This window comes from Equus przewalskii, chromosome 30 (assembly GCF_037783145.1).
Source record: "Equus przewalskii isolate Varuska chromosome 30, EquPr2, whole genome shotgun sequence".
Taxonomy (NCBI): Eukaryota; Metazoa; Chordata; class Mammalia; order Perissodactyla; family Equidae; genus Equus; species Equus przewalskii.
Genome location: NC_091860.1, coordinates 13,917,946 through 13,941,010, shown reverse-complemented (window position 1 = coordinate 13,941,010; position 23,065 = coordinate 13,917,946). Strand labels below are relative to the sequence as shown.

At 38.9% G+C, this 23,065-nt stretch overlaps 1 protein-coding gene across 3 annotated transcripts in view; it reads right to left on the bottom strand.

Annotated features, from left to right (window-relative positions):
• Positions 1-23,065, bottom strand: part of NEBL (nebulette) — a 332,430-nt gene that overhangs the window by 149,709 nt on the left and 159,656 nt on the right. For 2 of the 3 annotated variants that reach the window (XM_070601408.1, XM_008522132.2), the window contains exon 4: positions 7,668-7,775. In XM_070601408.1, coding sequence (XP_070457509.1) covers positions 7,668-7,775 — 108 coding nt within the window. Of the gene's footprint in view, positions 1-3,930; positions 4,014-5,813; positions 6,722-7,667; positions 7,776-23,065 lie in introns of those variants that run through there. The other variant, XM_070601400.1, reaches the window with a different exon arrangement.

The following is a 23,065-nucleotide window of genomic DNA, read 5'->3' as shown; positions in this document are numbered from 1 at the left end:
CACATTTACAGAGCATCTGCCATATGTTGAGCACTATTCTAGACATTAGCAATTGTGTGTTCAAAAGATAGGTTAGTTCTCTACTCTACTGTAGCGCATATCCTAAGAAAGATTTTATCCGCCTAGGCTGAGAAGTGGATGGAAAGGCAAACTCTTCTGAAAAAGAAAAAAAAAATTTTCCTTGAGGAAACAACACCCTTAAAAGAACTCAGTCATTTACTGAACAAATATTTATTAGGTAACTACTTTGTGCTAGAGAATAGAGGAAAGATCTGGGCATTTTAAGGAAGAAAGTCAGAGTGATAATGACACAGATCTTAAGAGATGGTTGATTAAAAGAAACCTAGAAAGATTAGAACTCCTTGTAACGATCTCCATCATAAGATGAAATTCAGCAAGGCTAGAGAGATTCACTCTTCAAAGTATCAAAATGGGTGTGTTTATCAGGGGCAGTCCTGCGTGAGGCATCCCAGAGCCAGCAGCCTTGGGCACACCGAGAAGCAAAGGGAAGAAGCGTTGTTGGTAAAAGAAGTCAATTCATTCGTTTATCAAATTTGGCTGCATGCTAGGCCCTGGGGCTACAGAGAAAAAGACACAGCCCGAATCTTCAGAGAGTTCAGAGTAGAAGGAAGACAACTCACCACGCAGTCATGGAACCAGAGTGCCAGGTGGTGAGAGGAAGAGTAAGGCCAAGGACGAGGAGGGAGAGGAAGGAAGGAAGAGGGTACAAAAGCCCTTCCAGGCAGAAGTCTGAAGTGGGCAGGGCTCAGGTCCAAGGCGGACACCCAGGCTGGAGACCTCAGCTGGCACTAAACTAGGGACAGCCTCACATTCCATGCTAAAGGTTTTGTATTTTATCCCGAAGGTAATGGAAGTCACTGACAGATTTTAAGGGAGAGAGTGACATGATCACATGTGCACTTTAGGAACTTTGCAAGAAACCATAAGAAGAGCTTAGGAGGGAGAAGAGGCAGTGCTGTGGCAGGCGAGAAGAGTCAAAAGACTATCCCCACAACCCAAGCAACAGAAGGAGGGCCGAAATTAAGGATGTGACGAAAGGCAAAGTGCAAAGCGCCATGATATGCATTCTTGGAGATACAAAACATACACTGAAAAAGACATGGATGATCTTCATCTTCATGACAGTAGTTGGAAAGGTTAAAACACATACCACGTTAAATGTTAATTAAAACAAAAACGTGGACTGTGATGTGTGAAACAAGTGGTACAGATAACAGTACTATGATACAAAGCACCATCATGATTCAGAGACAAGAAAGACCGCTGTGGCCAGGGTCTGACTGTGTGTCTAAGATCGGGGGGTGGGGATGTCATCTACAGACAGTATGAATTGTTCCAAACGAGAGGAACGACTTATGCAAAAGCCCAGAACAGAGTACGTAGCCAGGCCTAAAAGAAATGGAACAATAGCATTGAAGGGCAGTGAAATATAAGATGAAAAATAATTTAGGAGTAGATTGTGGAGGGTCCTTAGGGTCAGAATTAAGGAGCTTAGATTAGACTTTATCTGACTCAAAGTGGAGGTCCAAGGAAAGTTTTTAGTGGGTCATAATTAGAGTCTTGACGAAAGACATATTTTAGAAAGACTCATCTGATGACAGTGTTTAAGATACAATGGAAGAAGCAGAAAGAACTGGAAGGAGAGAAGGCCAATTAGGAAGTTCCTGCAATAATCCAGGTGGGATAAAGGTCTGAACACAGTGGGATTGCAAAGAAAGGAATGGGAAAAAGAGATTTCACAAAAGAAGGATCTTCAGAAATTATTTGCTGGATTCTTCATCTCTGTTTCCAACAAGAAGTCGTACGTGTTCATTCTTTCATTGGAGGTCCCTTCCCAAAGCTCCCCTTTAGACAATACCATGGTACAACCACAACTCTTATACCTGCCATGCACAAGTAATTACTGGTCTGGGATGTATTTGTTTCTTTAAGTGACTGTGGCTAAAAAAATGAGGATAAAAAGAAGAGATCAACCTTTGAAGTTCTTCTCTTAGGTGGAAAAATAAAGCAAAACCAGCTGGAAGACAAACCACACATTTGGAGATGAGAAAGGACCAAGAGGTAATTTTCCGTACATTTTTCTCATGAAAGTATAATTCCTTATAGAAAAACTTTCCCTGAAGAGAGGCTGTTCAGAGGATCTAATTAGACTGGGTATGTCAAAGTGTTCCAAAACGAATAAAGCACTCAGAAATGTGTTAGGTATTAGAAGGAAAATAGGTGTTATTGCTCTATCACTTCCTCTGACATATTTGATCTTTGCTGTAAAGATAATGCTACTGACCCACGATTACTCGGGAATGCATCGGAGTTACTGGTTGAGAAAAGTTGGCGATAAGGTACAGTCCATTAAAGTAACATAAATTCACTCTAGGAAAATACTAGCCTTCAAGGGCTTAAAATCTAAACCATTGACCTCATAACTAATCATCTATGTTAATTGACCCAGTTATGAGTTATAAGAAAAATACCATCCTGGGGCCAGCCCCATGGCTGAGTAGTTAAATTCGTATGCTCTGCTTCAGCAGCCCAGCGTTTGCCAGTTCAGATCTTGGGCACAGACCTACACACTGCTCATCAAGCCATGCAATGGCAGCACCCCACATAGAACTAGGAGGGACTTACAACTATATACTGGGGCTTTGGCGGGGGAGGGAAATAAAGGAAGATTGGCAACAGATGTTAGCTCAGGCCTAATCTTCCTCACCAAAAAAGAAAAGAGAGACTAAAAATTCACATAGTAAATGTGGATGCTGGCACTAAAATTGTGTTAGAAAAGGAAAAATAATATCCCATTCTCCTTTCAAACTACTTAGTGTACTAAACTTTACAACTCAAAATCAGAAGCTTTCGTATAAATTTTTCATTAGTTATCAGTTACGCTTCTTGTATAAAGAATAAAATTAACAATCTACTTCAACATTGAATAACTTTCTAACTTCTAGTTTTCTCGCCTTTAAAAAGAAACAAAACCTTTTTTTATGTTTGCTGAATATAAAAAGAAAGAAAAATCCTATGTCAGTTGTTTGGGTTCATACGAGACCTAATTGCCTCAAACCCTATAATTTTGCCACCAGTTTACAATTAGCATGCATTCTCATGCATGAGTTGACCCAATTACATAACAAATTTTGCCTTTGGGGATTCCTCTTGACTGCTTGTCTCCTGTCCACCATACAACTCAATTTCACACCGTCAGCAGCCTGAACATGGCCACAGTCAGTCTCTGTCAAAATGATTTATTTAAATGGCAAACAGAGACCAGATCCCTACATGATCATCCTTACCCTCGACCTAACTTTGAATCCAACCTTTTAATAGTCCACAGACACTGCTATTCAATTATTAGCCCATGTTTACCTCCAATAATCTAATATTTTTGAAGCTAACACACAAAGTCTCAGGGAATGAAATCAGCCGTCTCCACGTGAGCCTATTAATGGGCATGTGATTTATTTTGCATTCTGAGAAGTCAATGAAAAATTATGTAGCTGTTTCAAAAAAACTAAAAATAATTACATTTCATTATCAAATTACCAACAGACTCTTTTTTCTGTAATGTTGAAAAAAGACTTCAATCTTAGCTTTTCTTGTAAAGCAAGTAAGTGTCTCTTATGAATGAGTATGCTAAATTGAAAATGGTAGTAAAAAAGAGCATTTGAGAAACAGGATAGATAACCAAAATTATAGACACTGAACAGGGTAAGGGAAAGAATATAGAGCAGGTGAAAATACTATTGTCTGTAATGTTGGTGGGACCAGTGATCTAGGAAAAGGGGATTCTAAAGATTCCTACTGAAGCCAACACACACAGGCATACATGCATGCATGTACACACACACACGCAACAATCATTTCCTCTGTGAGTCAAGAACAGGCACAAATCTTGACGAATCTTGGTACACTTACCATTTCAGTCTGTAAAATACAAGACTCTGTCATCTGAGGGTTTTTTTTTTCCCCTTCTCCTTCATATAATATTTCTCCACCACCTGAAATAAATTAGAAAATAAACATCTAGATTTTATCTACACCACAAAGATAGTAAACGTCTCTTGGGGTTGGACTTTACCATTTTATTTCACAATTCATCCACAGACTGTCTCAGCTAATTGAAAGTGCAGCTTAGGGTGTAAACGGGCAGAATGAAACACATCAATAATCTTCATTGGCTGGACTGAGTCCCTTAGATGTCTGGTGTTGGTGTTGCTCTTGCCTTGCTATCCTGCTGCAGGTACCCTGAATGGACCACTTACAAACCTGAAGGTGGCAACCACCTGAATTAGAAACAGCCTTTACAATTACCCACTATAGGCTATAGGGACAACGGAAAAAAGGTTCTTGAAAATGACCAAAGACAGTCTTCTTCAATTCACGTTTGCACACTGTCCTTTAAGAACAGACTTCCTAAAAGAACAGGAAGTAAAGAAAATGTGGAGAGGTACTAGGACATTTCTGCCATTTCTGAATCCATGCCCTAGAATTTGATGGGGGGACGCAATGAGACATCTTCTTGAATTTCGTGGAAAAACATTTTCTTTATTTTAGAAAGTGGTTCTGTTTCTTTCCAACCATTCAGGAAATTCTGAAATGCTGCCTCTTTTCTTATTCTTTCTGCAGCTATATCAAGTGAGTAATATAGCAGAAGAATTTTAAATTGCACCATTTAATAAATCTCCCAAGTTCATTCAGTATGTTGTCATTATAGACCCCACAAGAAAGAAGACAAGACTAGACCCACTCCCACCCCTTTCATTACACACAGTTTCAGATTTACAGTGTGTCCTATCCCACATCTCAATAACATATACAGACTGAGTGGGTATTTCCAAATGATTTCAAATCTTGGACAAATGAATATGAGAGTAGCTGAAAAAATTTCATAACACTGACACAGACACAAACAATCAAAAATGCCCATTCATCTATATTACCCCAAACACATAGGAGTTGTCATTAAATCCGCTATTTTATGTCTTTATACTTTCTTTAGTCCAAAAGGCATTACAGGCAGCTTAGAAAGGTCCAAACAATATTCAAAGACAAAAGAAAGTGAAAACAAATAAGAAAATGAAGCAAATGGGAAAACAGAGATTGCAAAAACCCTGACTTAGTTAAGCTACCCACATCAACCTGAATTAAACTTGGAGCTCAAATCTCATACCCCTTATAATTTTCAGAATGACTCGACTCCATTTCAGGATCTCCAGCAGGAAGATTCTCTGTCTCTCCAGTCTGGACACTTTCTTACCTTCTTCCTCTCAAAATAGACACAATCCAGCTCACCATCAAAAATATCTGTGGGGATTTGGCCAATATATTGCAGTGGGTTTATCTGAAAGTAATGTGGAAAACTGGACCAGCCAAAGTATCACCTTTCAGATGAACCCAAGCTTCTTATAGAAAAAATATCCTTGAGTAATATGGAAAACTCTGTGAGGTCCCGGAAAAAGTTTATGATGTTGCAGCCTTATTAGTGAAGAAAAGCTTCACTAGACCCCAGAACATTTAACAGCTTCCTTTCTTCAAGAGTAAATCCCTAACAGTAATATTATGAAATCTATATATTTTTTACTGCTATCTAAACATTAACATGCCTCATGATGGCCAAAAGAATTACTTGTAAGACTTCTATGGTTGCTAACGTCAAGAAAATTGCAAAAAAAAAAATTTTTAAGACGTTATCTAAGTTACATGCTTTCAAAAATCAGCAGTGTCTAAATTATAGGCTTAAGCTAAATGGTATCTTGTATATAGTGCTATGTATATGATAAATATAGATTGATACGTACCTGTGTTATAAACGTTTTTGCATAATTAAGGATGGATCGGCAAACAGCCTCTGGTATTGAATAAAATGTATTTTCCTGCTAATGATAAAGGTTGGTGAAATGATCAGTTCTTTTCTTATTAAATACGAATACTGATTTAATTTGAATATAAATTAAAAGACTTACCTTTGAATAAACGGCAATCCTTATGTTAGCTGTCACGTGGATGTCTTAAGTAGAAACGTTTAGTTCTTTTTGAAATAAATTTCCGAGATAGTTGAAGATTTATGATATAATTTTGTTTTGTGCAGTATTATTTTTATTTTTTAAAAAAATTCCCCAAAAATAATCCAAAGAAAGAAACACTACTAAATGTAACTGCAGGTGAAATATATCTTTAAATTGCATTTTTAAAAGCAAAAATAGGTTTTTGAAGGAAGGAAAGAATGAAGAGAAAGAAAGATGAGGGGTGTAATCTTTAGCATCACGATTGGTGGGTTCTTGAAAGGGGGTAGAAAAACTAAGTGACAAAAGCCATGAACCTTTAAAATTCAACCCTTTCTCTTCAAAGAAAAAAGTCCTTACTAACATAAAATGTCCATTTAAAAAGCAAAGAGTGGATAAACCTTAGGGAATGTGGCAAAACAAGTGTTTACTTGGCTTCCTCTCCCTCTCTAAAGAATTTTTTAAACATCAAATCAATTCTAGTTTTGAACTTCTGGCAAAATTTTTTCTCAAATTATATACTATAATTTTATCTGCAAATTTTCATGATACATATATGCATAATGATGATGGCCAAATATCAGTGAGTTTAAAACCATCTGCTAATTCAACATTTTCTGGAAATTAAGGCTAACCACTTAGAACATCTAGAAATACAAATTTTAGTGACTGTACGAAGGGCACACAAAATACACTTCTCAATGAAAAATGATAGAATTGTGACATATTTGCTTATACTTTTACATCATGTATACAGTTGTTGATTTTCATTCACATCTCCTCTTGGATACCTACCATGGAAATAATTTTTTTCTCAAAAAAACACCTTTTGACACTTCATATAATACTTTGGAAGAAATACAATTACAGGACATGAACTACAAAACTTAAGAAGATCTGTTTATCTACCTTTAGTAAGTACTGTGTGAACACTTTTTCATCCCTAATGTTTTGAACCTTTTGCTCCCTAATATGTTGTGAACTTCAGCTAGTCTCAACCTTCTTTTTCAAGAAAATTATATTACTTTATAAGACACAGCTTTCAAATCCAAACCAACTTCCTATGTCAATGTTTATTTCAGAAATTAGATGTAATACATCATTTTAACAAATATCTAAAGTATGAAATCTTATATATACATAATTAGCAAATATATGAGATTTCTCAAGATACTTAACCTTATATGTATATTTTGCATGCTTACCCACAGCAAAAAGTCCACTGTTCAGGTTTTAAAATTTAACTATAAAAGTCCTATTTTGGAAAAATTCAAAAGCTGAGAACCATTTAAAGTGGAATAAGATCCTAAATTATCTAATAACTCCTTTTAATAGCAACGGCTATTTTCCGACTACATATTTAATTAATTTAATTTAATTGATTTATTTAGTAAATGTAGTTAGGAAATCAATTTAATTAAACAAACGTATTCAGAAATATAGCCATTGCAGTGTGAGCGTTAGGCTCTAGATAACTGTGATGAAATCAAAGGGGAAGAACTGAACAGATGAACTTGGCATATTTTGCGAGCACACTGAGGACTGCTAGCACACCACAGCAACAAGAGCACTTCCAAGCCATCCAGTCTCACTCTCTCATCCAGAAACACAAGTGAGAGCTACCACATCACTGGACGAAAGGTCACCTACATTACTGATTTGTTCCTGAGTCCTCTTCAGCCTCTGTAGCTCAGGAGTGTCCGTAACGAAACTGAACCCTCTCCCCTTGCTTTCTTCAAAATCTCTTTTGTACTTGACCTAACAGAAGCGGGGAAATGAAAGAAAGAAAGAAAAAGAAAAGTAAACAGAGGAATCACAAATCCCATTCAGGAGAGGCCGGAGCCAAAGAAGCTGCTGAAATGGAAAGCAATGCCTCCAGACACAGCTCTATCAGCAGGCGACACAGTGAGAGGCTGCGGGGCACAGCCAGACATCTGCACAGTATCCCAGCAACTCCACTGACTGTGCGACCTTCAGCAACTCACCAACCACTCTGTGCCTGGTGGTCTCAACTGTAAAATAGTGATAACAACAATAATATTTAAATAATGTTATTTAATAGGTTATAAGAATAGGATCAAATGTCTTAATACACGTTTCTGGCGAATAACAAGCAAGCGATCCATAATAGTTATTATCATCATTAATAGTTGTACAGCTACTAAAGAAAAAAAGAAAGCTAAGTCTTCTGCTCCCATGCCCATCTTGTCAGTGACAGGGCACCATTTTGAGCCTGGACCGCACGATGGAGGAGGGAGAGACACAAAATCACCACCAGCATGCCCTTTCCTTATGAACTTTTCATCTTATTTCATAAGGCAAAGCATACAGATACAATTACACAACGCTGTATCGCCAAATGTCAAGTCTGTAGATGCTTATAGACATAGTTACAAGATGGGCCACACCTAGAGATTAAAAGGTTTCCGGCACACACCCTTGGCATACTGTGTGCTGAGGTACCTATGATTTTGGGGGTATTTAAATAAACTTCTTTAATTGCAACCCAATGAGCTGACTTTTACAGTTTCCTCAGGGGACTGGAGTAGCTAAGGCATAATCTGACTAGAGCCCCATCTCCTGTCATTAGCATAATGACGATAACTGTCAGGCCAGTGGAATATTCTGCTTGCTAATGACTGAGATGGTTACATCACTTTGACTGTTCTTATTTCTTGAAAAGCCCAAATATCAAGAAATACAAAAACATATTTTTGATAGCCCATATAATCCTCATTTTACATTCATAATTACCAGGTTCTAATTAACACAAATTAATAATTAACACATGGGTAGCTAATAAAATATGATTCTAGAAGTATAAGTTTCTGTATAAATTTCCAAAGTTCACTTAGTTGATCACGGAATGACTGTTTTTGTTGAGGCGTGTCTGTATTTTAACACTCAGTTTTCTCAGGCATTATTATCCTCGAGGCAACCAGAAGACTTCCTTTTACCAGAAGAGCTTGAAAGAAAAAAAAAATCCCAGACGACAACAAACAGAAAGATCTAGATACTCTCATCACTTTTAGCTTAAGAATATCTCATTTTCTCTCCATATTTTCATTTAAATTTATAAAAAGTACTAAAACCCTTACTTTAACCATTTCCATAAATAAAAGGTCAAATAAACTGTATTATTTTTCCTCCACAGAAAATGCTGAATGAGATTAGCCTTCCAACCTTCAATCTCCCAGCATGCGTGAAGATACACACACCAGAACATTCTCAGTGTTTTATGCCTAACTAAGCAGGGAAGCCATTTAGCTTGGCTTGAAGTAAGCACTAGGTGCAGAGGAATAAAAGAACAGACGTAGGAAAAACGACAAGGTGTAACAGCAACAGGTATGAAGAAATAAGAAGAAAAATGGATCAGCCAAGTTCTGACATCACTAACACCAGTTTCAGACAAGGCACAATCACAGACTCCTTCTGTGACTAGTCTGGGTTTTTTAAAATGGCAATTTCCAAAGAAAGAAGTAGAAAGAAAAACCATTAAATTCCAGAATCACAGATTTTGAGCTGATTGCCCTTCAATGGTCCTTTCCACATTCACAAGGTGCCTAAGAATCATGGGATTTGGACTTGTCCAGGTAAGCGATTAGTTTCCAAGAGTATAAAATCATCTCCATAAATGGTTTGCAGAGTTTTAGAAGATGCTTAATCCTCTTTAATGGTGTGATCCACGACCAAGTTTCATACACTCTCAGCACCAATTCAAGGACCACCCCATGCAGTATATCTTGACTGCATTTGGGGAGCCATCGAGCCATTAGTCCCTCTCTTTTCTAAACTCCTACTCACTTACATCCTATCTCTCTACTTAGGTTTAATTTTAAATGTTATATGTGATGACTTGCCACTCATGCATAGTCTGATTCTGAGAGGCAAGTGGACACAAAAAGAGATCCGAGGACAGAGGGAAGTAAGAGGATTCCTCTCTCCAATCTCATGTGTCCCCCTTGCCCTCACAACATGACTCCATCCAGTCAATGAGAACACTGCACCATTGGCCTCAGGAATTGATCTAGAAAGGGACACATATCTAGAATGTGTCCACGAGCCCAAATCTGGGACTTCAACAAGAACTCTTAGGCAAGAGGTACTCGTTCTCCACGGTCTGGTTAGTTTAGTAGGCTATAAAACTGAAGCTGCTGACCATCATCAGGCTACCACTCAATAATGATGAAGCCAACACAGAGGTAAGCACAGCGAGAGATCAGGAGAGAGTCCTGACAGCATCATTTGAGAACCTGCATCTGACTTTTCCTAAGGCCAGAACCACGAGGCTCGTCAGTTAAGTGAGCTAACAAATCTCTCCCTTTTATAACCAGAAGAATTCTGGTTAACACAAGCCACCCCCATCACGCCTAAAATGTATACACACGCACGACAAGGTTCCCAGTAAATAGCAGCATGTGGATTTCTCCTCTTTTACTTCTTTTCTCTGGTTCTTCCTATTTGTGACACAAGGTTTAATAGTTTACAAAAACAGCAGATTGTATCATGGAAAAAGCATTGCTTTAGCGGACAAGAGGCTAGAATTCTCAACCCATCCCTGTCATGTGCCGGCCAACTCACAGGTCTCATAACTTCTCTGAGCCAAAGTTTCCTCATCTCTAATTAGAAATTCTGGTAACTGCTTAACAAACAAGGCTAGAGACTGAATGAGATCAGATACAAGAAAGAACTTTAGAAAGTAGATAAACTGTTGCGTAAATGCCCAGCTTTATGATCATCACGCTGACTTCACCTAACTTGAAAGGATTATCTAACGTTTGTCACGAGACATCAAAAAGAATAGTTCTATAACACAAACACAAAGGCCATGGTTAACAAAGCAAAATATGTCATATTAAGAATCAGCTATCAGTTTACATCAACAAAATTTTATTACAGTTATTCTAGAATAGAAACTAATTTTTCATTGGATTTGTGCCAAGGATCAGACCCCCTACAGAGCACCTTGGATGTGTCATCTGGTGAGCACACAGGTGGAGATGAATCCTGCACCCCAGCTGTGCACGTGCTGGGTGGCAATCTGTCTTTGCCAAGAGTCACACGGCAGGCTGTGCAAATCTGTAAGAACTGTGTGAGGAGTACTCTTGTAAGACTACTCGGGGCTCCCCGTCACTGACAGAATGTTCCCTCTTGCTCCCCACCCTCAGCCCGTGAGAAGCATAATCTAGTTACGCATCAAAGCTCAGCGCCAGTGGTGCTGCTCTCTGAGCTGAGCTGGCCTCCTCCCAGTCCCAGAGCCCCACAGCTTTCCAGGTCCACGTCAGAGCAGTTGTCACCGCAAAGTGACAATTACGACGGGGTGACAGTCCCCCACTTGAGAACACATAGAGCTAAGGGACAAGGGCAAATTCATATTCATCTTTGTAATCCCAGAACCCAGCATAGCAACTGGCCCATGGGAGTTAATTAATAAATGATTAAGAAATGGAAGAAGGGAGAGAGAAGGAAAGAGAAAAAAGAGGGGTGGAAACAGAGAGGGAGGGAGTGCAGCCCCATTCCAGGTGCAAGAGAGGAAACTCATAGTAAGGAACTGGAAAATAGATCCATTTGGCTGGAGCATGTGGTGGAGGGCAGGGGGTGTGAGGAAGGGGGAAGAGCCAGGAGATTACTCTGAAAAACACAGATCTGGATCAGATTTAGAAAGAAATTGCTGGCCATAGTGCCTGTCTTAGTCTGTTTGGACTGCCATAACAAAAATGCCATAGACTGGATAGCATATAAACAACAGACATTTATTTCTCCTAGTTCTGGAGGCTGGCAAGTCCAAGATCAAGGCATGGGCAGATTCACTGCTGGTGACAGGCCACCCCCTGGTTCACAGATGGCCACCTGCTCACTGCAACCTCACATGGTGGAAGAAGGCAGAGTTCTCATTGGGGTCTCTTTTATAAGGAACCTCAACTGGGGTCTCTTTTACTAATGCCATTCATGAGGGTGGAGCCTAGTCACCTATCACCTAATGACCTAATCACCTCCCAACGGCCCCACCTAGAAACACCATCACACTGGAGATTAGGTTTCAACACACGAATTTTGGGAGGACATAAATATTCAGTGCATCGCAGTGCTTTTATATATAAACTTAACAAATATTCATTGCGCCTCACATAAGCTGCTCTTTCCCCAGCAAAAATGCCTTTTCTTCCCTTATGCTTCAGCACTGAATATAAAATTATCATCATCTCTGGTCTCTAGTCTACTCTCCTGTTAAAAAGTATTTCACGATGATTCCATGAATAACAATGGCAGCGTTGTAGGAAGGTCCTTCTCTGGAATCTCCTCCTCAAAGGTTCACCTATTCAATCCTTTGTTCACTCAGCAAAGATTTATTGAGCACAAACTAAGAGGCAAGGGTGGGAACAATGCAGCAAAGAGAGCAGTCAATGACCCCTGCCCTCATGGAGCTTGCATTACAGTGAGAGAGACAGAAAAGACACAAGATCTACGCAAATGGAATAAATAATATGTTGGAGGTAAGTGATAAGAGAAAAAGAAAGCAAGATAAGAAGGGTCGAGAACGCTGCCCTTTTAGACAGGGCGGTCAGCAAAGGCCCCAATGAGAAGGTGACATTCCAGTAAGATCCGAAGGAAGTGAGGGCAGCGACATGCCAGACTTCCGGTTTAACAGGTTCTTTCTGGCCCCTTACATCTCAGAATAAGCAAATAATTCAATTTGCAGCTCTGCTCACCACTTTGCTTTTTAAAAATCTTCCTTTTCAGTCTCAGTGAGCCTTTTTCTTAAGCTGGGCCAGAACCACTCTGGTTTCCAGGCTCTTCCTCCATCTGAACTTGTGAGTGCTACTTGCTGATCACGCCAAACACAAAATGTCACTGAGTGTGCACTGTACTAACCCAGTGGAGGTGAGAAAGACAGAAGCAGGAGGCCCATTAGAGAGGAGGCAATTCTGGTCCTCCTTCCCCAGTCGTTCGCTATGAGAGAACCATCCCAGGACCACAGAAGACACAGAGAGTTCTTGGGCCCAGCCTCAGACTCCGGCCTCTCCAGGAGGCCCAGCAGGGTGAGCTGTGTACTCTTGTCAGAATAGGTCAGCAAGACAAAGGAGGAGAACAGAGTTAAGACCCCAACATGAGTTCAGAAAGAGAATGTGCTACACCTGGACAGGAACAGTCTTCATTTCCCATAGGCCATCCATTCGAAACGGAATACAGGCACTTTGAAAATGCATTTCTAAACTCAAATGTAACAAATACACACAAAAGGCAATTTCACTCGCCATATTTTTCTTCAGAAGTAACTTTGAAAACGTATTTCAAATACTGAATGCTACAGAGTAATGACATGCTACGTATGTATGCATATGCATGTGAACGTACACACACACATTTATCTTCCTGTACCATATATTAGAACCCTAAATCAAGAATCAAAAGACATAAATGTAAACCCTAATTCTGGTCTGTGATCTTAATTTGTTCAATTTCTCTTAAACTTCTGATCCTCAGGTATAAAATGGAAAAAGGAAAGAGAAAAGGATTATGCTACACAATATTTAGAGGGTTAACATAAATAACATGTGGAAACATCAAGCAAAGACATGCCCTTAGTAGGTCATTAGCAATATTAGTTTCCTCCTCCTCATTAAATTTCAAAAATGACCTTTGTTGCTTGCATATCATCATTTCTGCCAAAGCATGCACGCTCAGTGACATTTTTTATTTGGCGTCATCAGCAAGTAGCACTCACAAGTTCAGATGGAGTTATGCTCACAGAAGGGGTCTGCTCACGGAAAGAGATCTATTCACGGAAGGAGACCTGCTCATGGAAGGGAATCTGCTCATGGAAGGGGAGCTTCATTGTTTCTGGTGATGTTCAAGTTCTTAAGTTGAAAGGTAGATTCACATGCAATCCTTTTATTATCAGGCTTTAAAACTTATGTGTACACTACATATATTCTTATGTATTAATCAACCATTTTATAATAAAACATTTTCAAAGAAAGCAAGGACAGAGTTTTAAACCCCAGATGGAGAAGCCAAAGTACTCAAGGGTTAAATCAAAATCATGAGTAGGAAAATAGAACAAGAATATGATAACCAGGAATTTGGTTGATATTTTCAGCCAGCTAAAGCCAAGACTTGGGTGTTCCACAAATGCCAAGTGAGCAAGCCAGAGGACACCCATACGCAGACAGCTAAATCAGTCACTCTAAGTTTCTTCACTTTAATGAACTGTTTAAATATAGTGGTGAACACTGAATTGAAGCAAAAAGGCAGGAAAAATAGAAATCAAGAGGGTGAAAGGGTATTGCAAAAGGGATTCCAGACAGATTAATGAGGAAGAGCAGCAATACAAGGGATCCTCGGCCGATCACAATAGACCTGCTGGCTAAGAAGAATGCAAGGGCAGAAGGTGAGCAAAGGAGAAGATTATGTACCTTAAAGCAGCGTACCTTGTCAGAATACGTTTAATGGAAGCCTAAAATCTACAGGCATATTTATTACTGATTCCTGTTATCCTGCTCTTTATTTCACACATTTAGAAGTCTCCATCTGATACAATGAAATCAATGACCAGTTTTATCATCATCTTTCATGACATGATGGATATTTTACATTTCTTAAAGGAGACATTGTGAGGGCCGCATCACTTTAAACTACATGCAAAATTCTTAGTTTGATCTGCAAAATTTAGCACTCAGTTATGTGTCATCTAGTACAGTTCAGTAGATTTTAAAGTACTGGACAACGTGGACCATATGCCTCTTTCTATCTCATCGCATCTTGCTTGGTGTTAAGCACATATTAAAAGCTTAATAACTATTTCATGATTGATTACTATCCAGTTTTGTATTTTTAATGTCTAAAATGCAGAAAATTGGCTAATCTCACAACGCTAGATGGGAATTAAACCACTACAAAGGAAAATCTGATTAAGGGCTTTTTTTTTAAGGTGCAGTTAATTTTAACAACTGTTAAGTTAAATGAGCTCAAAAGCGAATGTTCTTTTTTACAAATTAATCTCATACTTCGTAAATTTATGGTTAATTAAATAAAATTAAATTTTTAATTACCTTTTTAAACATAATTAAAAGGCATTAAAAAGAATTGTCATAGATTTCTAAGGCTTAAATTAGCCTTTCACTGCATTTGCAGAGGTATTTACTGATATTCAAAGATTTGTCAGTATTCTTTGCATATTCATGGTCCAATTTCATAATATTTGGAGTTCCTTTACTTAAAATCATTGAACTTGAAATTTATTATAATCAAATACTCTGAATACACAATAAAGCACATCTTAATTTCTCAATAAGCTAAAATAATTAAAAATCACCCATAAGACACTAAAGTGTAGCTTAGGGGTTAACAGCTCAGGCTCAGGATTTTGACAAACTCATCTTGTGCCCTGGCCTCACCTCTTCATAGCTGTGTGACCCAAGGAAAGTGATGTAATCTCTGTGAGCCTCAGTTTACCTCGTGTACAAAATAAGCATAATTGTAGTACAATATTGATAGCACTTTTGTGAGAGTTAAATGAGATGATAATAACAATGGCTGACATGGATTAGCTCTCTCCTACGTCCCAGGCACTGCACCGAGCACACTGCACATCATGCAAGCAGGGCCAGGAGGGGCGGCCAGCAGATGATGTGTAAGGAGCACCAGCACTCAATTCCATAGGCCTGTGTTTACTCACACACAGTAACTAAACATCTAGAGAATGCATCCCACCACGTGGGCCAGGCACTGTACCACCACCATTTGGGAGCTCCCTCAGCCTTTTGGGGATCAAAATAGAATATAAAATATATAAACTAAATAAAAATTAAAATATGCTTTACCTATATTATCTTAAGATAAATGCTAGCAGGTACACATTTTAATGCCCATATTTATCAGTGAAGGAAGGGAGTTCAAGGAGGTGGCAGAGACCACAGGAGGCAGAATCTGGCATCTCCCCAGACATTATCTGTCAACTCATCTGACAATGAAAAAAATGTCAAAATGAAAACTATCAAACTGGACACACAGAGATAAAAACAAATGTCCTGTAGATAAGCAGAGAGGAAGGTGGAATCAATTGAATATTTCTTAGAGGATGCCAGAAGAGCTACATAACTTAAACTTTTAGCTAATTCATTATTTGTAATGGAATCTGTGGGGCCATAAAAGGTACAAAAATTACCACCCAAAGGAAAATCTAACACAGGCCACATTTTTCAGTCAAAACGTGTTTTCAAGCATTTCTTTTGAAGGAAACGATTGTTTAAATTTTCCATTCGAAAAGATCAGGCTGGGGAGGAGAAGGCCACTGCCAAAATTGCAGTACTGGTGGGATTCAAACCGAAAAGCCATACCTACATTAATGAAGAAAATTGGGGCCTAAAATACAAACACATAATGCATATGTTCACCAAGAATTTCACAACAGAAAAATGTAACTAATCCACCAAATTCTGCCTATGAGGTATAAATTACTCTGGGGAGTAAATTAAGTATTTGATAATGATGATTAACTTTTCCAGGAAACTAAAGTATCATCAAATTAAATATTCAGGTACTAAAGAAGCAAAAAACAATTAATATTCTAATACCTGACGCAGTCCTGAAGAGTAACTGACTCATAGAGTCTGATTATGGCTGATTTACATTGCCATGTTACTTCTTAAAGAATATTTAATAATTCAGACAATTCATGAATTTTGATTTCCAGACACGTGTTCTCTTAACTATTAATCCTTTAGAGAGAGGCAGCCTCATCCCATTACATGATTATGACTTTTAAATATAAATAACCTAATTCACACACAGAGTAGAATATTCTTGAAATTATTTTGAACCAGAAGATACCAGGCAAGGTTAAATTAAGGAGAGGATAATAAGTTACAACACGGAACATTCCTGGGTGCATATTCTGAATTATAAAGTATTAGAAAAGGGATAACTTTCCAGTTAGGAAAAAACTAATTAGGAAATTAGTAATTTAGAAAAGGAAATTACATTCAAACTACGGTGAAGAAAAGAAATAAGGATAAAATCAAGAATCAAGCAAATGTAAACAGAGCTGAATTAACACAAAACAGTCATAAAAGTGAAAATAACCTGTCCTTAATCTCAGAGTCACAGCTGATGAAAGTGACAGATGATTCCTCCTTTTTCTTACATATGCCTTCTCCCTAACAGACTGATAATGTCACTAAAATTGGTCCTAACAGCCCTCCTACACCTACAATAGCATCATCCATCGGGCAGCACCAACTGTTTTCTATAAGAAAACATTCTTCTTCCACTTCCTCAAATCTGAAAAAGGAAAATGAAAACTGTAACACAGCAAAAACCAAAAAAGATGCAAAAGAAGAATAAATCTAAATGTATTATACTTAATGTGCACACAAATGACACTGGCAATAGCTTGCATGATAGCTAGCTTTCGTCACCTAGAAAAACCCATGGATCTCAGCAAGGCATTTTAATCAAAAAAATGTAAAAGATTAAATCCTTAATACAGAATTTTATTTAAAACATAAATCTCCAAGAAGTGTTTACAGGTTATTAACATACCTATGGTACAACTAGAAACTTAGTACTAACGCAGGTCTTCCACAGGGAAGGAACTACTAGAAATAAATATATTAGAAGTGTCGAAGAATGAAGTGAAGAATCATGGCTTGTTAGGTTTCTTAGTTAACAATGAGAGCTTCGCATGGATTACAGGGCCAGTTTTGAGAAATGCTGGCTTGTCGTCTCCCTGCTATGATTCAAGAACTACGAGGTATCAGACGTTATATTAGGCATTTGACAGACTATCCGGTTTACTCTTCAAAACCACTCTGAAAAAGAGATATCTATTTCATCGTTTTTTACATAGGAGAAATGTAGTGGAAACTTATCATTTGGTTCACCCAAAACAAGCCTCCTTCTAGTAATGGTTCCATGCCTCACTCCCTCCAGTAAAGGTTTCTCAAGAGGCGCCATTTTCCTACATGATCCACTTCCTTAACCATCACAGATTGGGCCAAAGGTAGTCAGTCATCAGTCCTAAGCTCACCCAAGTCGAGATGATTGGGAGATTTGGGAATTGGGCCCCCAAGTGTAGAGTGAGTCTCTCCCTCTGACAACTAAAACTCTAAGAAATAAAATTTTGGAACTATTGACAGCCATGTTTGCCACCACCAGAACCCCGCTCATGTGCCAAAGAGAGTCCTGACTTGACAGCATTTGAGACCTGATTCCCACCGTTCCTGAAGCCCAGACAGGCAGATTCCTGCCCTTGGATTTTTGTACCCTAATATCCTCAAAAAAAATCATTTTGTTCAAGCCAATGAGGGTTGGGTTTTCTATCACTTGCAGCCAAGAATCCTAATACAGGAAACTGTGGCTTAGTGGTTAACACACAAGCCTGGCACCACCATCTGGGGAGCAGGAGAGTCAGGATTCACACCCATGTTCCCGAAAGCCTCTGCTCCTTCTACCCTCTCACGCTGCAAGATGGTAACTCAAACATTTAAGTAAACTTCAAAGACCTTCATTTAGATTGAAATGTAATTTTAATGAACATATACCATTATTTCTTTAAAAAGACCGGAGTGTAAACAATAGGGTATACAAGATAGGAAATAACTTTTAAATTGTCTTACGTGTGACATGCATTAGCCAGTATTGGATCTTTCACGGTTATGAACACTACCAATTACATGCTCCATAGGAGCTCACCAAATGAGTGAGTAAATAACCAAGGTAACTACTTCAAAATGAAACTTTAAAATGATTGCCGTCTTCAAGCACCAACTTGGAAAAGTCTGTAGATTGTTCAATATTTTCACTTTTTACCTAACTCTGATTTCCCACATGAAAAATTAGATACTAAATAATTAACAAAAACTCCCAAAGTTTAACTTTAACATTAAGATTTTTAAAACTACTGCATAAGTCTGCACATTAATATATTATCTTGGTTGGATTTCTATGAAGTTTCAAGTTTCATGATTCAGAGTAACGTCATAGTGCTACAGGTGCAATTAAATTCTTCCCTTACTCGTGTAAAAGTTCTCCATTCAGTCTGAAGACACTAACAGAGTCCAGGTAAGTCTGTTTCCCAAAAGGAGAAAGCGTCTTTCTTTTCCCTCCAGAATAAACACCTGAAGAGGCAACAGTAATTTTTTCCTTTGCAATGTGGAGTTAAAGAAGAACTGGGTTTTACAGATACAAAGAGAAAGAAGAAAAAAAAAAATGGGACTCTAAAAGAAATGGAAGTAAAAGAGAGGGGCCAGTTTGAGGTGGCATGGATAAGTGTTTGAATGTCTCTTAATAATCCTAATTTTGGAATGCTGTTCTGCCTGGGCCCATGAACATCTCATTTATACATTTCACAGTCCGTGAGAGCACAGCTATTTGAGAAACAGGAATAAGTTGGCATTGCCAAAGAGCCAGGTGGTTCCACTGTTTGGAAACCATCTGGTCTGAGTTTTCTCTTTGTCAGCACCATCAATACTTCAGTAGCAAGAGCTATTATAGAGATTGTGTGTGTTTCGTTTCTTTAAATAAACTCAAACAAAACGACCCTGAATATAAATTCTTTATTCCTTTGAATTGTGCTTGCAGAATATAATGAAACCCCTGTCAAGATGAGTTACACTTGAATACCTATATTCATCTCAGAACTTCACAAAACCAAGTGGCAAAATACTAGAAGTATGCCTACAACTCCAGCAGCATCTCTTGGTCATAGCAACCTTTAATGGGGTCATTACTGCCCAACCTACCACTATCAGCAAAATGGGAGATTTTCTGCTGCAGTAGACGCCAAAGCAAAGCTATATATTCAATGTGGGCTGTAAAGAGATTTAAATATTGGGAAAGCTCAGAGGTACATTTAATCAATTAAAAAAAAAAAACCGAAGGGGGTCTAAGAAACTTAAACCTATTCATCAGAGTCTCGACCACCTCGTCATCCAACAGACAATATGTCAAGCCTATGAGAAGTATTCATGGACTCACTGCCTGGACTGCAGAATCCAGGACAACAAACATGAGCCGCAAAGCACGGGGCTCTTACCTCCACCTCAGAGAAAAGAGCACAGCTTACTAAAAATACTGGGCTCTCCATAACACACACATGCGAACAGACACTGGCATTAACAAACCTTGTCTTCTAAGACCTTACCCTCAGCTTCAGTCAAAGATAAAGTTTCCAGACCCAGATGTTTTATCAGAACACTCAAAAGTCAAATCTCCCTAAATGCCAGCATCTACCCTCCAAAGGCAGGCCTCCATTTCATTGCCCTTTAGATAGAAGCCGGAAGTCACCATGTCACATTCGCTTAAGAAGGGACAAATTAAAGAGGTTGAAGTCTTGACCTAAAGTTAAAAGAGAAAGAAAGTGAGGCTGTAAGAGATTTTATTTTCTTCTCTCGGCAGGTCATCCTTGTCCCCCCTCTCTGCACCAATGTTTGACTTGTCAAAATTGCTTTGCTGCATCTACACCTGACATCTAAATCATTTGACAGGCACATAACCTTATCAAATTTCTAGTTATAGTACAAATAGAGGTAACAAACCATAGCCGCTGAAATTGATAACAGCTCGCGCAAAGAGCTGCAAGGCTGTGATTGCAGGAGAGGAGAGAGCCACCATCATGAGAACCATGGCCCCTGAGCCCACAGGAGGAGGAGGAGCCGGAGCCACATAAAAGCTAATTCCACCAAATCCAATTGCTGCCCCAATTCTTCTGTCTGAGATTGAACCAAAAGGCCCCTCACTGGGGGTGAAAAACATTGTGAAATCATTGTGAAATTTGTCTGCTCCAACTAGCATTTGAACTTCAAAGTCAAATGGAACAAAAGCATCAGAATAATACCTTTGAAAGTTCCCTCCAACCGCCATTTGCCCTAATACATGAAATCAGGTTATTGAAGTACCATTACTTAATTCAGGAGTGCAATGCCAGGAATTATAAATACATCCCTGGTTTTATCTGTAACTCAAGCCAAATGCTCATCTCTAGTACTCATTCAGGAACAAATAGGGAATACAGTGTCTGCCAAAAATGAATAAAATATTTTGAGGTAATATATCACATAAAAATATTAATCTTAAATCATGGTAGGAAACATAAATCCTTTTAGAAATCTGTTTTCTTAGTTTAAGTGTTCTGGGCTCCCAAGGCTTCTGGAAACACTACAGAAGAAATAAAGGAAATAAATATGAAAATGAAAAATACACGTAATCATGGAGGCAATCCCCAAGTTAAAGGACAGACCGGAAATTAGATTTAAATTCACCCAACCATACATATCCCAGCATCCGAAACACTCCCCTGGCTTGAGACCTTTTAATCCCAGGCCCAGGAAAGGCTCATCCAGGATTAAATACTCGAATCAGAACACCAAATCCTTTTACTCTTCTAAATGAAGACTACATGGCTTATTAGTATCAAGTGACTTAATCTGTGAGTCTGCCCTATTCATGACATTTCTAGGAAAGATTAACAATTTCCAGGTCTCCGTTTCCTCTCCTTTTCCTCCACTCATCCCACCCACTCCCAGCCACAAACGCTAATGATTATCTTTCCTTAATATCTCAAAACTAGTCCACTGTTCTCCATCCCTTCCGCCACCACCATATTCAAGCCACCACCATCACCCACACACTGGAGTCCCTTCCTACGGATGCCTCTGTCTGCCGTCTTGTCTCTGCAATCTGCAACCAACGCGAGCTTTCAAAACCGCAAACCCGCAAACTTCATTATTCAGTTTTAAACTCATCAATGTGTCCGCACTGCCCTTGGGTAAAGTGTGGACAACTCACGGCTGGTGATGGGACCCTTGTGTTCCTCTCTGATCACATCCCTCCCATATCTCCATCCTGTACTAATGCCCCCCAAAGCCTTACCTTCCTTCAACTCCAGAGCATTCAGTGGGGTGGAGGTGACCATCATTAACCAGGGCCCTGACTGGTAAATTCAGCAAACTATCATCAGGGGCCACTAAAACAGAGAGATCCTCTGACATCTCAAGGCCAGGGTGACAACAAGGATCTACGCACTGCCAACACCACCCTGAATTCTAGAAATGGCATCGGTTAGAGGCTTGGCAGGGTTATCACTGCCCCAGGACCTGGCTTTTCTTGCTGCTTTTGTTAGCAAAGGTTGAGTTATTTCCTCCATAAGTATCAATACTTGTTCAATCGTCTTATAAACTTAGCATATTTTAAATTTATTATTTCTCTCTTCCAACAGGCAAGAATTTAATATTTTCCCAACTCTGATCAGAACTGTGCTCCAAATATTCCATTCAAGCTTCAGAGTCTTCATATATTTATTCCCAGCTCCCTCACTAAAATCCTGTGCATGCCCCCCACACACTTTAGCACACAGGCGATTTCATTCAACTGTCTTACTACATGGGTACAAGCTCAAACCTCATGTGTCAGGAAGAGAATAGGCTTGTTAGGGAACATATATAGTTCAAAACTATGACATATTGGCTCAAGGAGCAGGCCTACTGGAGAGAAACCCTCCCTGAAGCAGCTTCTAGGACCAACACAGGCAAAAAAAAAAATCTCAAAAGGGCATTTTAATGTTGGCTTCACAAACACAGGAAAATAGTTTGTCTAACTCCCTTCCTAGTATTATGAAATAAAGGAATCTACTGCATTTCACAATAAAGGCAAAATATAAAATAATTACTTTATAACATGGAAAACACAAAATATTATCTGTATTGTGGTCAGCAATATGGCAAATTCTTTGGCCATCCAGCATCCATCAGCCCTTCTTTTAATACAACACCCTTACTTCCTTTTGAAAACTCATTTCTTCGCAACTCTTTCCGAAGGTGGATAATGTGACCTGGAACTGGCCAGAGTACTGCGTTCCTGTCTCTCAGTGATTCGTTCAGCCTTGGACACAATATCCAATCAGGCCAGAGAAAAACAGTGATGTCAATAGTGGGGGCCTCTCTTTCACTGGACTGGCACCTACAAGGATGTAGGCTGAAGGCGTGGCAGGCATCTTGCGGCCACATGAGGTAAGCCAGCCCCATAATGGAGCTGTTGAAGAAGACACA